Below are 12,821 nucleotides of genomic sequence, written 5' to 3' on the forward strand. Positions count from 1 at the left end.
TTGTGGCTGCTCTTATACAGTTCATGCATCAACGACACATGTTGCAGCCTTAGGAATGGTTTTCCAAAATTGAAAATATAAAATCTATAAAAATAACTTAACTCTGATGTTATTAGCCTTTATCAAAGCTGTTTGACCAATGTTTAGTTACCCTCATTAATTACAAGGATCAGGTTTAAAGCTGCGCTGTGGACAACATAACAAAAGGAATGTTGATATTCAGAGTTTTCACCCAAATACGTTGTGTATCTTTGAGGCTAAAAAAACCCTGATAAAGCATTAAATAATTGTTTACATCATTCTTCTTTACTGTTTTTGTTGCTACTTTATAACTGTAGACCAACAGAAAAGGGTGAAACCGTCAGGATGTGAATCTTAAAACAAAATGTATGTGCCTAGGTTTTAAAATAACTTTGTATTGCCTTATTTTTATTTAGGAGGGGAACAAAACTTCTGTTGAGCCATCTATCAGTAAGTTCCTGTGCAACTCAAGTCAATTATGTGTTGTCATTTATTTATACTGTAACAATATAATATACTGGACTTGTTGGGTCTTTTTATATTACAGTGTGGTCTAGACCTATCTGTAAAGTGTCTTGAGATAACTCTTTTGATTTGATACTAGAAAAACAATTGAATTGATGAGGTTGTTTCAACAGTATTTGGAAAATAAATTACAAAGTACTTTACACATTTGTTTAATTTCAGGTCAAGCAAATTAAAGTGCAATAACTTTATTTTAAATCAACTGACTTCAGCAATTTCATTTCAAGTACAATTGTGGAGTTATTAAAGCATTGACGAATTACTTTGTTAAAAATCAGCTTTTAAATATATAAAGATTTCTTTAAAACAAGCCAGTGAGGTGCGTCCGTCAGTCAGTGTCTCGCTGTGTGGACGTGACTGTCAGTAGATAAGAACTTATGTAGCTCAGAAGCTGCCAGTTGTCTGTGGCGATGTTGAAGTGCACAGGCTCCTCCGACCTGATCTTCAGCAGCACGTGAGACTGTGGCGGGAGGAAGAAAAGCACTTTGAACTCTTCTTTATCAGACAGATCTGATAAAAGGTAAGGGAGGAAGTGTTCCTCCACCAAGGCGTTCAGAGCTGCCTCCGTCAGCGGGCAGCAGAACAGGCTGGTGGCGCCGTCGGCCTGGTCCTCTTCGCTTTTGGAGCTTATTTCATCCCATAAACCGTCAAACAAGCACAGTTTGCCACTTCTCCCCCAGGCCGGGGGAGCGGGCAGAGGCATGAAGGCCTGCTGGAAAGCAACGTGGATGGGTGGCAGGGTGGTGAGCCAGGAGAGGCCGTCCTGGGCGGTGAAGATGGCACTGGCGTGGAGGGTGGTGGGGTAGGGCCGCCGGGGCTTCAGTCTCAGCCGGACGCTTGGCGACGGCCTCTCTCTGAACAGACACGGGACGCTGATGTCGCCCAGCTGTTCGTAGTGGTTGTCTGTGAGGGTGAAGTGGAGGCGGATGCTGAAGAGCTGATCAAAGCAGGAGGCCTCGCCTCCCGTATGAGTCAGCTGGTAGTTCAAGGTGATATCTGAGGCAAAGCCAGGAACGTCGAACTGAGCTCTGTATACTTCCAGTGCTGCGTTGGCCTCTCCTGGACAGGTCTCCGTCTCCTTCTGGATCAGGTCACTTTCTTTATCAATTTGCGCTCCCTCTCGTGGCTCAGGATCCGCCTCGATCAGCCTGAATATCTTTTTCTCTGTCCGGTGAATGGTCAGCATGCTCGTCAGCCACTCACTCTCAACCATGATGCAGGACAGCGATCGCTTCTTGACCTGCTGCCCTCCGTCGGTGGAACCCTGGGCCAAAACCGTCGCCAGCTTCTCCCTGGACAGCGTGGTCAGGAGGGTGTAGTAGAGGCGGGCGTGGTCCTGGATGTCTGTGTCCCTGTAGCGGCTGGCGAGATGCTGCAGGACGTCGGCCAGAGGCATGAGCAGCGAGTCCAGGCTCGGGTGGACGAGGAGGCGGCGGCAGACCGCCAGCAGGCTGTTGCCCAGACGCCAGTTGCCACTCGCGCACAGGGACGAGGACGGCGGAGTGATGACGCTGGACAGGAAGCGGATGGTGCTGTGCTGGGGGATTTCTCCTTCCTCTGCCACTCGAGCCAGCACCTTGAGGTGCCGGCTCAGGTCTTGTGAGGTGAGCTGGGCGAGTGGGGCCTCGGTGATGACTCCCTGGAGAGCCTTCAGGAACCCCACGGCCCAGTTGGACTCAGCGAGCTTGTCCTGGGTCCGGTCGGCCAGGTTGATGAAGTGTGGCGCCAGGTGGGTGTGGCGGAGGTAGACCGCGCTCAGCTTCTCTATCGTGCTGTGAAAGTAGCGCTCCACATGGCAGAAGTAAAAAAGGAAGAGGAAGGCGGCTCTGAAGAAGGTGACAACGATCTCCCGGCTGCCCCGGTTTTCCACTATGTGCAGCAGCGAGGTGAGGTGTTCGTAGAGGTAGGCCAGGCCCCTGCCCCCCTCGCCGTCCCCATCCTCGCCCTCCTCCAGGTAGACCAGAGACAGCAGGTTGAGTCGGGCCAGCATGGTGGCGCTGTCGTTGAACACGGTGGGCACCAGAGCCGAGGCGAGCCGCGGGGTCAGCAGCACAGGGAGGGTCTCGTCGCCGTCGCCGCAGCTGATTGGCCGATTCTCGGGGAAGTGCAGGATGCAGTCCATGTAGAAAAGCTTCTCGGGTGTGTGTAGCAATGGGTGCTGGGAGAGCACGACCAGCCGCTGGAGGATGAACGCTTCGTCTTCCGCGCTAAACAGGCTGTCCGTGAACGCACACTTCATCAGCAGAGTGGTGTGGAAGAGGCAAACCTGGAAGAGGAAGAGTTGACAGTATGTTATGAATTCTCATTATGTCAAAACTGTATAGGTGTACCTAAAACTGCATGACTAGACTTCCTATTTGATAAATTAGTTTTGATAATCCCAATAACAATTGGTCCAGTCTATGAGTTGCTTTCTCACCAGACTCAATTTAAATAAATAGAACTTACAGCGTGCATAGAGCCAGCATGTTTCCACATGTAAATGGCCAAATTAATGGTTTATTTCAACCAAACCACAATGGTGATTGTTAAAACAGATGAAAAGAAAGATGAAACAATGGCTTTAGATTGGTTTTGGTTTTGTCAACTTTTAACCCTTGTGTTGTCTTCCCGCGTCTTTTTTTGTTTTCACTAACACTGCCTTACTATCACTAGTTTTACACTACTTTTTGGAATTCATGGTCAATAACTCATTTATATAGAATTATACCTAATATTTTGCTTAAAAAAGCAGAAATTAATTATTTTGACTAATAGTAAAGATACATATGGATGAGTTTCGTCAGGAATGAAAGTGATTAATTGTATTTGCCAAGAGCGATGCAAGGAATCCAATCCACTTTTTGCGGTAATTTGGTTAAAAAGAAACCCATGTTTCAGATATAGACATTTTTAGAAAAGATCAAATTTGACCTGAGGACAACAGGAGGGTTAATAGAACTGTAGTGTATTTTACGATGATATGTATAGCGTTTTCAGGGCTGTTACGTGTTTAAAAAAAAGCATCTTACTCTTTAACAAAAAGGTCTACCTCTGTAGGAATCTTTTTTTTCCATAATGTTGACAGATGCTTAGAATAACAACGTGAGCATGTCAGTGGAAAACACAAGCATGTTTTGTGGACGTAAATTAAAAGGCGCACACATCCCCATTATTGTTACATTGCAGCTTGATTTGCCTCTGCTGCGATCTTGATCAATACTGGACCAACTTCTGAGACCGTTGTTCACATCAGTCGCTCGGACACAAGAAGAACATGGGAAAATAGGTAAATAACTACAGCTCCCCTTTTAGACCTCAGCACAGACAAAATGATCGTAAACAGCAATTAACACGCAGAGAAGCCTGGACTACTTAATTGCATTTGAAACAAACCTCGCTCGTGCCCAGCAGTCGCAGTAGCTGAGCTCTGAATACGGCGGGAGGGACACCAGGCACCATGGCAACCACCTCTGTCAGTCTATGCAGCAGCGCCGCCTGGCACGGAGCAGTGAGGAGGTAGGACTCCTCCAGGAGGGAGGACAGGACTGAACGCAACTCCTTACAATCGGGGCCAGTCTGGAGGGTTGGCACTGTCCCCATGGGTCCCAGGATGAGAGAAGACAGCACGGCTGGGTCTGCGTCCTGCGCCGGGCCTGAGTCCAGCTCCGGGTCCCATGCAACTGACATGTTTCCTCCCAGAAGAGCCTTAAGTTGCTCAGCACCAGCTCCGGTTTCCTGGGTGAGCTGGTACACGGCGTTTCTCAACACCAGAGTATGGAGTCCCACGTAGGCCTGGTGGAGCTGGGATGTTTCTCGCTGCCGGAGCCCACTCAAGAGCTCGAGGCGCTGGGAGAGAAGGCCTGGAGAGCAGGCTTCCAACTCCCGCAGGCAGTCACAAGCTGTGGCCCGTAAAGAGCGGAGAGCGCCATCGCCGTGGAGATCATTGGTGTCCTGGGCTATGTGTAGGAGCAGGTCCAGGAAGTCTTGGGACGCACAGGAGCGGCCGCTCACGCAGGAGGTGCAGACGAGTACTGTGGTGAGGCCCAGGAGGAGGTGACACCGAAACTGGACCGATTTGGGGGGACACTGGTCGAACACTGACATGAGCTCCAGGGCGGTCTCCTCACCCACCGAGTCTGAGGGACACAGCAGAGTCGGGTACTCACACAGGGGGGCCAACAGGAGGATCTGGGGGGGGGGTTAGAGACATGTCATTGTTCATGATTTGGGCTGTACCAGTACCAATACCCTGGCTTCGACACCAGTTACTAATCTATACTTTATTCTATAACGATGTTATTAAACTTTAAGAAAATCGTGCCTAAAAAGTACTGAATTCGGTACCCAGCTCTATTCATGATACTAGAGACCAGAAACACTGGTTAGGATTACATTACATTGAACATACAACTGGGAAGATGAAAACACCAAATACTTAATACAAGCTATTACACACATAGAGCTGCCTAGATTCATTCATTAGGTCTAGTTGTCAACTATTAAATTAATTGCCAAACATTTTTTTTTTTTATCGATTAAATCGGTTTGGGTCATTTTTTATTGGAGAACAAAAATTCCAGCTTCTTAAATGTGAATATTTTCTAGTTTCTTCACTCCTCTGGGAGATGTTGACATGCGTTAGCATCCTGACATTTTATAGACCAACTAATCCATTCATCCAGAAGATAATCGGCAGATTAATCGAGAGTGAAAATAATTGTTGGTGACCCTTTCTAATACACACACACACACACACACACACACACACACACACACACACACAATCATTAATAATTAGAATATTAACCATATCACAGAAATGTACAGTATAAGATGTGTAGGCCTAACCCGTTATGCTAAGCTTACTTGAATGTAACAATAATTTTTGATACAATACTAATTAGAGGTGGGGGAAAAAACAATACAGCATAGTATCGTGATATTGTCAGTGGCAATACGGTACGTTTTATTAAAGAGTCTATGTATGTTTTATTAAATTTGTTGGTCAGTTCGTCTGCTTGACAATCCCATTATGCAGAAATAACATTGAAGTGAGATGAACTGACAGAACTGTATTTAGATAAATAAGAGGTTTTCTTTTTTTTCTTTCGGGGACGTCATATGAAATTGGGAAAAAAGGTTATAAATTGCAATATATTGCAGAATATTTAAATATGTAGAAAATCGCAATAACATCGTATCTTGGCATAGGTATCGTGATGATGTCGTATAGGGAGGTCTGGGGATTCCCACCTCTAATACTAACTGGGATCAATGTCGATATATCTGAGTGGGCAGGAGGGGGAGGCAAATGAATAAAAATAAATAAAAAACTATTCCACCGCAGACAAAGTTTGAGGAAGTCCCCGTTTGGCTTGTGGGGAAACGTGAAGAGAAACTCTAAGCACGGTTTATTCCGCATTTCTCTTCCTCGATTATAATATCTCCAAGGAATGAAAATGTCAACGTTTAGGCTACAGTTTATATTATATAAATAATCTCTTTAAACACCACCAGTAATGAAAAGTATTTCATATCGAATAGACAAAGAAATAATAAATAATCTTAAAAAGAAAAAGCTTAAAAATGTTGAAAAAAAAATACAGAGAAGACATTCGTCAAAAAATCGTGTTAAAAAACAGAAAAAATACGTTAACAAAATACAGTTAAAAAAAAAAAAAATACGTGATAAAAAATATCGGGAAAAAAGAGTCAAACTTTGGGGGAGAAAAAAATGTCAAAAAGCGTAAAAAAATAAAAAATAAAAGAAAATAAAATAAAAATAAATAAAATAAAATAAAAAAATAAAATTAAAATAAAATAAAATAAAGTCCCACAAATTGTTTCTTCTTGATTGACGGCGCCCGGACGGGTGAATACAGATCTACTCGATATCAAATACGGATAGCAGAACTACGTGTAATACGGTATTTGTAGGTCGGGAACATGCATATTGTGTGCTACTTTGGGATCAGATTTGTTTACGTTTCATTACCTTGACACTGTAACTGGCTCTGTCATCTCGGAGCTCGCGGAGCAGCTGAGCGAGGAAAGCCTCGGCGGTTGTCTCGGAGAGGAAGCGGGACGGACTGCGGGAGAAAGCAGCGACCCTCTCGGCCCAGTTCGCCGCCATTACCGCTCAAACCCCAAAACTGGGCGACGTGCAACTCTCCAGTCTGCCAACTCTGTCCAAAGTCATTGCAAACAGTAAGCCTGGACTCTTACATTAGAGACAGAGTTCTCCTCTCTGACTGACATCTTTCCAGTGAGTTCCGTGTTGTGTCACGTGCACATTTAACACGCGCATTGTCACGCTAGCGCCCCCTGCTGCTTCGGAGTGTGCACCCAGAATATGTTGGAACTACATCATAGATATGGATTTGAAACTACACAACCGCAGGTTTTTTTGTGTTATTATTGTTAAACAGCAGACTATTAAAGCACAATGTTACGGTACAGTTGTTGAATTGTACTGACTTCACTTCCCAGCCTTCCCCCGGACCCCGGACTTCTTCTTCCTACTGTGCAGTAGTTAAATATAACACCTACAAATACACTGGAATTCTGTGCAATTTCATTACAGTGCAATATTTAATATTTAATCATTCAATTTCATTATAGTGCAATATTTAACCATTTAACCATTTAATTTCATTACAGTGAAATATTTAATATTTAACTATTTAATTTATATATTTATATATATATTTATACATATAGCAAAACATAACAAATACAAAAAAAAGATGAAAGACTCTATGCACTTTAGGAAAGACTATGTATTTAATAAAAGACATGCATGTCATTAAAGACTCTATGCACTTTATGAAGGACTCTGTGGCACCGGTTTGCACAGGTTTGCTCATTATTTAAGCTTGTTATTTTATTTATTTTTGTTTAGTTGTTTTCTTATTCTCTGGTCCCATCGGTAGCTGCTTAGTATCAGCACTGTAGACTACCAACGCAGGATCAACCAGGAATCATCAAGACCACTTCATGGCTCCCTGGACAGGGTACCACTGTGGTGTCCATGTGGGTACCTGCACGTGCAGGAATCCCAGGAAACGAGAGAGTGGATAAACTAGCAAAGGGGGGGAAGCATTGCGTGGAGGGGAGTTTTCCAAACACTGGCAACACTGTAGGGATGGTGGAAATAAAGGGAGACACTACCAAATAAAGTAGGATGAGTGAGTAACAGGGGGGCTAACCAAAAAGGGCAAGTAAATATCAATAAATGGAGAATTGGTCACAGTAGATTGAACAGTACACTTTGTATAATGGGAAACACCCAACTGGACACTGCAGTCTGTGTGAGGAAAAGGAGACAGTGGAGAATGTCCTGATGTCGTGCAGGAAGTACACTCTAGAAAAAGAAGCAGGATGACATAAGTAAGGACCAGCGGAAACATTTATTCCGTACATTTTTGAAAAGCAGCGGACTACTCAGAAAACTATGGAAGGTTATTATGAAAAAAAATTAAATACATAACGAGGAATTACCAGTAGGAGGCAGTAATGCAACGCATAGGGTGCAAACTACCGTGAAACTCCAAAGAAGAAGACGAAGAAGAAGACGACCAATCAGACGTGCTGTCTAGAAAGGAAGTCGTTTGAGGTTTTTAAGGCGCCAGTTTTGTGTTGTCGCTGAAATCGTCCGGCTGTGTTTTCTGTTTACAACTGGCACTTAAAAAGCGACAATGGCCGAAAACACGTTCCCTATCTATAGTGCAGACGCGGTAGTCAATTTCTACCGAACGGAAGTTCTGACTGGTCAAGAGGCAAAACATTTTACCAAGAGCGACCTGACTCCCGTTCCTAAGGTAACGTTAACGTCTGCGGCCGTTCGCTGTTGCTAACGGCCGCAGACGCTCACACACGCGCACTGCACAATAACGACATAAAGATTAAATGAATAGTTAAATTAAAATTTGAATGTTAGAACTACGAGAGACCGAACTGAGGAGTAAATCCCAGACATGTTCTTACTTATCCGTCTAACGTTAGTTTAGCGCATCCCATGCATTAACATATGTGCATTATTTTATTCACATTACATTTTAAAATAACATAAGCCACCGTTACCTAGCTACTGGTTGCTGTCAGACAGTAACTAATTCTCTTGAAAACACAGCATGCAAAGGTACTTTTCCCAAAGGTTATACACATAGCAGTTAGCAAGCAAAGGACGTGTCACATTTTATCAGATGTTAAGTAAAAGTAAGTAAGTGGTAAGTGTGTGTGGAGGTACTTCTGTGAATGCGACACTAGTCCTCTATAAACTAATAGTCCTCTATAAACTAATAGTCCTCTATAAACTAATAGTCCTCTATAAACTAATAGCCCTCTATAAACTAATGAATGTCTCGTGTTCTCTCTTCTAGCCAGAGGCAGTTCAGACGTTGTACATGAGAGTGTTGCATCTCCTGTATCGTTTCAGACCCGAGTGTCACTCCATGGTAAGTACTGCATTTGACAGGCAACATAAATAAAAAAATAAATAATAGTGTATACTTTATTTAAGGGGATATTACAGTTTTTTTACTCTGTTATTACACACATTACACACAGGCCTGAATTACACACACATGCTCAGTACCAACAGTATACATGCTCTAAATGGAGAGATGTCAGAGTGTGTGTGTGTGTGTGGGGGGGGTGGGGGGGCGGATTGTCATTCAACTGCACATTCACATTATACAGTAGAGCAAGATTACGTTGCAAGGCTCTGAAAAATGAAAGAGAAACAGTATAAATATAAGTGTGCAATGTAAAGTGTGTGCATTATATAATTTTATATATTATTATAAGACTATTATAACTAGTGCAAACAGCAGCAGGATGTATTGCAGTGAAAACGGTGAAAAGAACAACATTAATTTAAAGTAACTTAGTGCAAATAGCGTTCAGTGTCAATGTAAAGGGACTAGTGTTGTGTGTGTGTGTGTGTGTGTGTGTGTGTGTGTGTGTGTGTGTGGGGGGGGATTATTGGGAGTTCAGCAGTCTTATGACGGGTTGAAGCTGCTTTGGAACCTATACGTACCTACACATACACATACATGTCTATACTACAAATACATGCATGGCCACCCACCTACCATATACACTGACACATCCATAACATACTGTATAATATGAACCCATTAATATTATTCCAAATTTTTACATCTTGTAATAACAGTCAGTTATTACCTCTTATTTATATTTCATTAATATTTATCACATTTATCTTTTATATTCTACACTAACACACACACACACCTTGTCATCACCATACAGCTTGTTCAGAGTCCTGTGATGGCACAGTGGATATGTCACATGCCCTTGGTGTGGGAGACGTGGGTCTGATTCCCACTGTGATACATCAACCACTGTGTCCCTGAGCAAGGCACTTAACTACTAGTTGCTCCAGATGTGCACTACCTATCTGACATATATATATATATATATATATATAGCAATTGTAAGACTTTGGATGAAAGCTTCAGCTAAATGACATGAAATGTTATCTTTCCTACATTTAAGGACTTGATTTTCTTTTTCTTTACCTTCAGGTTCCACTTCTGGAGAACATTCAGAACCCAGAATATCACGAGGGGGCCACTGCTATCATGAGCGTCTACATGCGCATGTGAGTTGTCTTGCTCTCTCTCCTGGATGTAGCACAGTATGTACCGACTGCCACGTAATGACAGATAAGATGATCACCGATAACGCCTTCATCATTTATTTAGATATTTGTCATATTTGTTTGACTGACATCTTTATTTGTGTAAGATTGCATTGCAATTTTTACTCTCCCGAGGGATTCTTGTACTTTTGTTCGCACGTTTGACTTCAGACGTCAATACGTCGTCTCAGTTTATTTATTTCAAGAGATTAAGATTAAGAAAAACAATTTCAGTTATACTTTTGATAAGAGGACACGTCTGTTGGTTTGCACAGTGTATAGAATGACGCAATTGTCCTGAATTATTCTGTTAAAAAGAAACCCTGAGAAATCATGAATGGATTGTTCTGTTGAGGATTTCGAACATGACTAGAGCCCACAGCTGATTTTGTTACTCTTAGTTCAATACCTGGAAGGCTACAGCGTGGTCTTTGCATGGATATATTTTAACATCACTGTGGTTGATCTTTTTTAGGCAACAGTTTTTGCCAATATGCTTGGTGTACGACTTTTCCCTGAGTGACCTTCTAGCTCCAAGTAAGTATGTGTTTTGGGGTTTTATCTGTCCACAGCACATGTGATGACTAGATGTCAGATAACCCGGGATAATGGTCTTGCTTTTCCTTTCAGAAAAACAGAAGACTCTGACTATTCTAAGTGGCATCATGAACTTTCTCCACTTCAGGAAGCAGAGGATGAGCGTGATTTCGGAGAAGCAGGCCAAATTTGTACGTTATATTGTTCCACACAGCCTTTAAACCAAATTCAACATAGGGACCAAATGGTGGAATAGCAACTCCAGGCCCGTCTGATGGCCCAAAGAATTATCTCGGCCGGGCGGAGGTCTCTATTGCGCCTGCTCTATAGGACGCTCAATGCGGGAGCAGCGCAAGCCATGAGAAATATGCACTCAACAGTTTTGTAACGCCTACATGATTAGTCGGTGGCTAACTGGAAAATAGGATACTACAGGCTGTACAGGACATCTTCCTTTAAACATAAAGATCTGAAATATAACATAGGGTTACTGTGTGTGTACGTGTGTGTGTACGTGTGTGTGCGTGTGTACAGAGGGCTGACATGGACAGGCTGCAGTTCTTCACCAAAGGCATTGCCGAAGCAAAGGCGAAGATTGCGATGCTGACGTAAGTCTATGTGTGTTTAGCTGCTTTTTTTAAAAATATCTTTAAAATGTCATATTTCTGGGTTTTGGACTTTAAGTTGAGCAAAACAAGAAAGTTTGAAGACGCCACCGTTGTCTCGGGGAACGTCTGATGGACATTTTACAGACTAAGATTAATTGAATGGACATAATGAACTGATTGACAATTATTTGCGTCCCTGAACGCCAAATGATAGAATGATGTTCTATTGTGTGATTATTTGAAAATGAACGTTAATATCAAGCTCACAAACCAAACATTTCAATATTGATAATGCTAATGGTGTCACGGTCGCAAGAAATCCGAACCTAATAAGATGCGTGTCCTCTCCAGAGATGTTGCACTTTGCACACTTATGGATTTGTTTGTCCTCGTTCAGGAACATCCCGCCGGAGCAGCAGGCCGAGGCCGACGAGCTGGCCACTGCTCTCTCGGAGCTGCAGGCCGCCACCAAGCATGAATGCCAGGAAGTGGTAAGTGTTGATGAAGTACAGTCAACACAACAAAACACTCGTGTGTGTGTGTGTGTTCTCTCAAGTGAAATAAAATCTCCTTTCAGAATGCGATGAATGAAAGCATCGCAGAGTGGAAAACCAAAATCGCGGAGAAGACTCAGAAACTGGTATGTGAGTGATACAAGCTGTACACGCCTTGGTGAAGAATATTATGTGTTTCTTTGGTCTGACAAACGAAGATTGAATAAGAACAAGTGTAAAGCGGGATTTACTTTAGCCGTAGCCTCGAAGGTGGCCTAAGGTTTCTACTTGTGAGTTTGTCATGTTTATGGAGATGTTTATCTGTGTGTCTGTGTGTCTATGTTTGTGTGTCTGTGTGTGTCTGTGTGTGTGTGTGTCAGGCCCAGGTGAAGGTGGACGTCAGCAACCTAAAAGAAGACATCGGCAAACTCAAGTCTCAGATTGTGGAGTCTCCAGAAGAGCTGAAGAGTGAGATGGAGAAGATGAGGGAGAATGTCAAGAACATCAAGTTCTCCATCGTGAGTCAAAATAAAAAAACACTTACAAACACAACAGTGCTGTCTCCAAAAGGTGTTCATTTTCAAATTTGGTAAGACCGACATATGCGTCCATTTTCACAGTCTGTGTGATACGTTTTGGACGGCATTCATTTCAGGAAGAAACGGATGAGCGCGTGGTGGAGCTGCAGAACTTAGGGCAGGCTGTGAGTCACTCCGTGGCTGAGATCCAGCAGATGTACAACCTGCTGCAGGACCTGGAGAGCAGCATGAACAACACCAAGCAGCGGCAGGAGGAGGTACGAACAAGAGATTCACACCCCGCCCACAAAAAGCACCAGTCAATGATGAGAGAGTATAAAAACAAAAACGGAAACTCATCTGTTTTGGTGCCTTGTCTTTGATTGTGGGTACTAATTATTATCATATTATTTTAGTGAGAACTCACAAAAAACTGAGTTAGGGAAATCTGTGAATGGAAAAACTCACT

The 12,821-nt window shown here is 43.0% G+C and overlaps 2 protein-coding genes across 2 annotated transcripts in view; one reads left to right on the forward strand and one right to left on the reverse strand.

Annotated features, from left to right (window-relative positions):
• Window positions 1-685: 685 nt before the first annotated feature.
• Window positions 686-6,808, reverse strand: ap5b1 (adaptor related protein complex 5 subunit beta 1). Its single transcript, XM_034868478.1, has 3 exons — window positions 6,524-6,808; window positions 3,922-4,716; window positions 686-2,812 (listed from the first exon to the last, which is right to left on the reverse strand). Exons 1-3 carry the CDS (start codon window positions 6,659-6,661, stop codon window positions 875-877), a joined length of 2,871 nt encoding a protein of 956 aa, XP_034724369.1. The 5' UTR covers window positions 6,662-6,808; the 3' UTR covers window positions 686-874.
• A 1,268-nt stretch (window positions 6,809-8,076) lies between these two features.
• Window positions 8,077-12,821, forward strand: part of nuf2 (UF2 component of NDC80 kinetochore complex) — a 5,286-nt gene continuing 541 nt past the window's right edge. The window contains exons 1-10 of the mRNA XM_034869478.1: window positions 8,077-8,348; window positions 8,910-8,984; window positions 10,080-10,156; window positions 10,671-10,732; window positions 10,826-10,923; window positions 11,267-11,340; window positions 11,738-11,831; window positions 11,918-11,980; window positions 12,215-12,352; window positions 12,490-12,686. Coding sequence (XP_034725369.1) covers window positions 8,226-8,348; window positions 8,910-8,984; window positions 10,080-10,156; window positions 10,671-10,732; window positions 10,826-10,923; window positions 11,267-11,340; window positions 11,738-11,831; window positions 11,918-11,980; window positions 12,215-12,352; window positions 12,490-12,686 — 1,001 coding nt within the window. The 5' untranslated portion in view covers window positions 8,077-8,225. The remainder of the gene's footprint in view (window positions 8,349-8,909; window positions 8,985-10,079; window positions 10,157-10,670; window positions 10,733-10,825; window positions 10,924-11,266; window positions 11,341-11,737; window positions 11,832-11,917; window positions 11,981-12,214; window positions 12,353-12,489; window positions 12,687-12,821) is intronic.

This window comes from Etheostoma cragini, chromosome 4 (assembly GCF_013103735.1).
Source record: "Etheostoma cragini isolate CJK2018 chromosome 4, CSU_Ecrag_1.0, whole genome shotgun sequence".
Classification (NCBI taxonomy): Eukaryota; Metazoa; Chordata; class Actinopteri; order Perciformes; family Percidae; genus Etheostoma; species Etheostoma cragini.

Excerpts from the sequence above, each read along its gene's own strand:
- ap5b1 (XM_034868478.1), bottom strand. The coding sequence starts at position 6,661 with ATGGCGGCGAACTGGGCCGAGAGGGTCGCTGCTTTCTCCCGCAGTCCG. Across the intron at positions 4,717-6,523 it reads GAGCCAGTTACAGTGTCAAG|ATCCTCCTGTTGGCCCCCCT; the intron begins GTAATGAAACGT and ends CCCCCCCCCCAG. Across the intron at positions 2,813-3,921 it reads GACTGCTGGGCACGAGCGAG|GTTTGCCTCTTCCACACCAC; the intron begins GTTTGTTTCAAA and ends TTCCTCTTCCAG.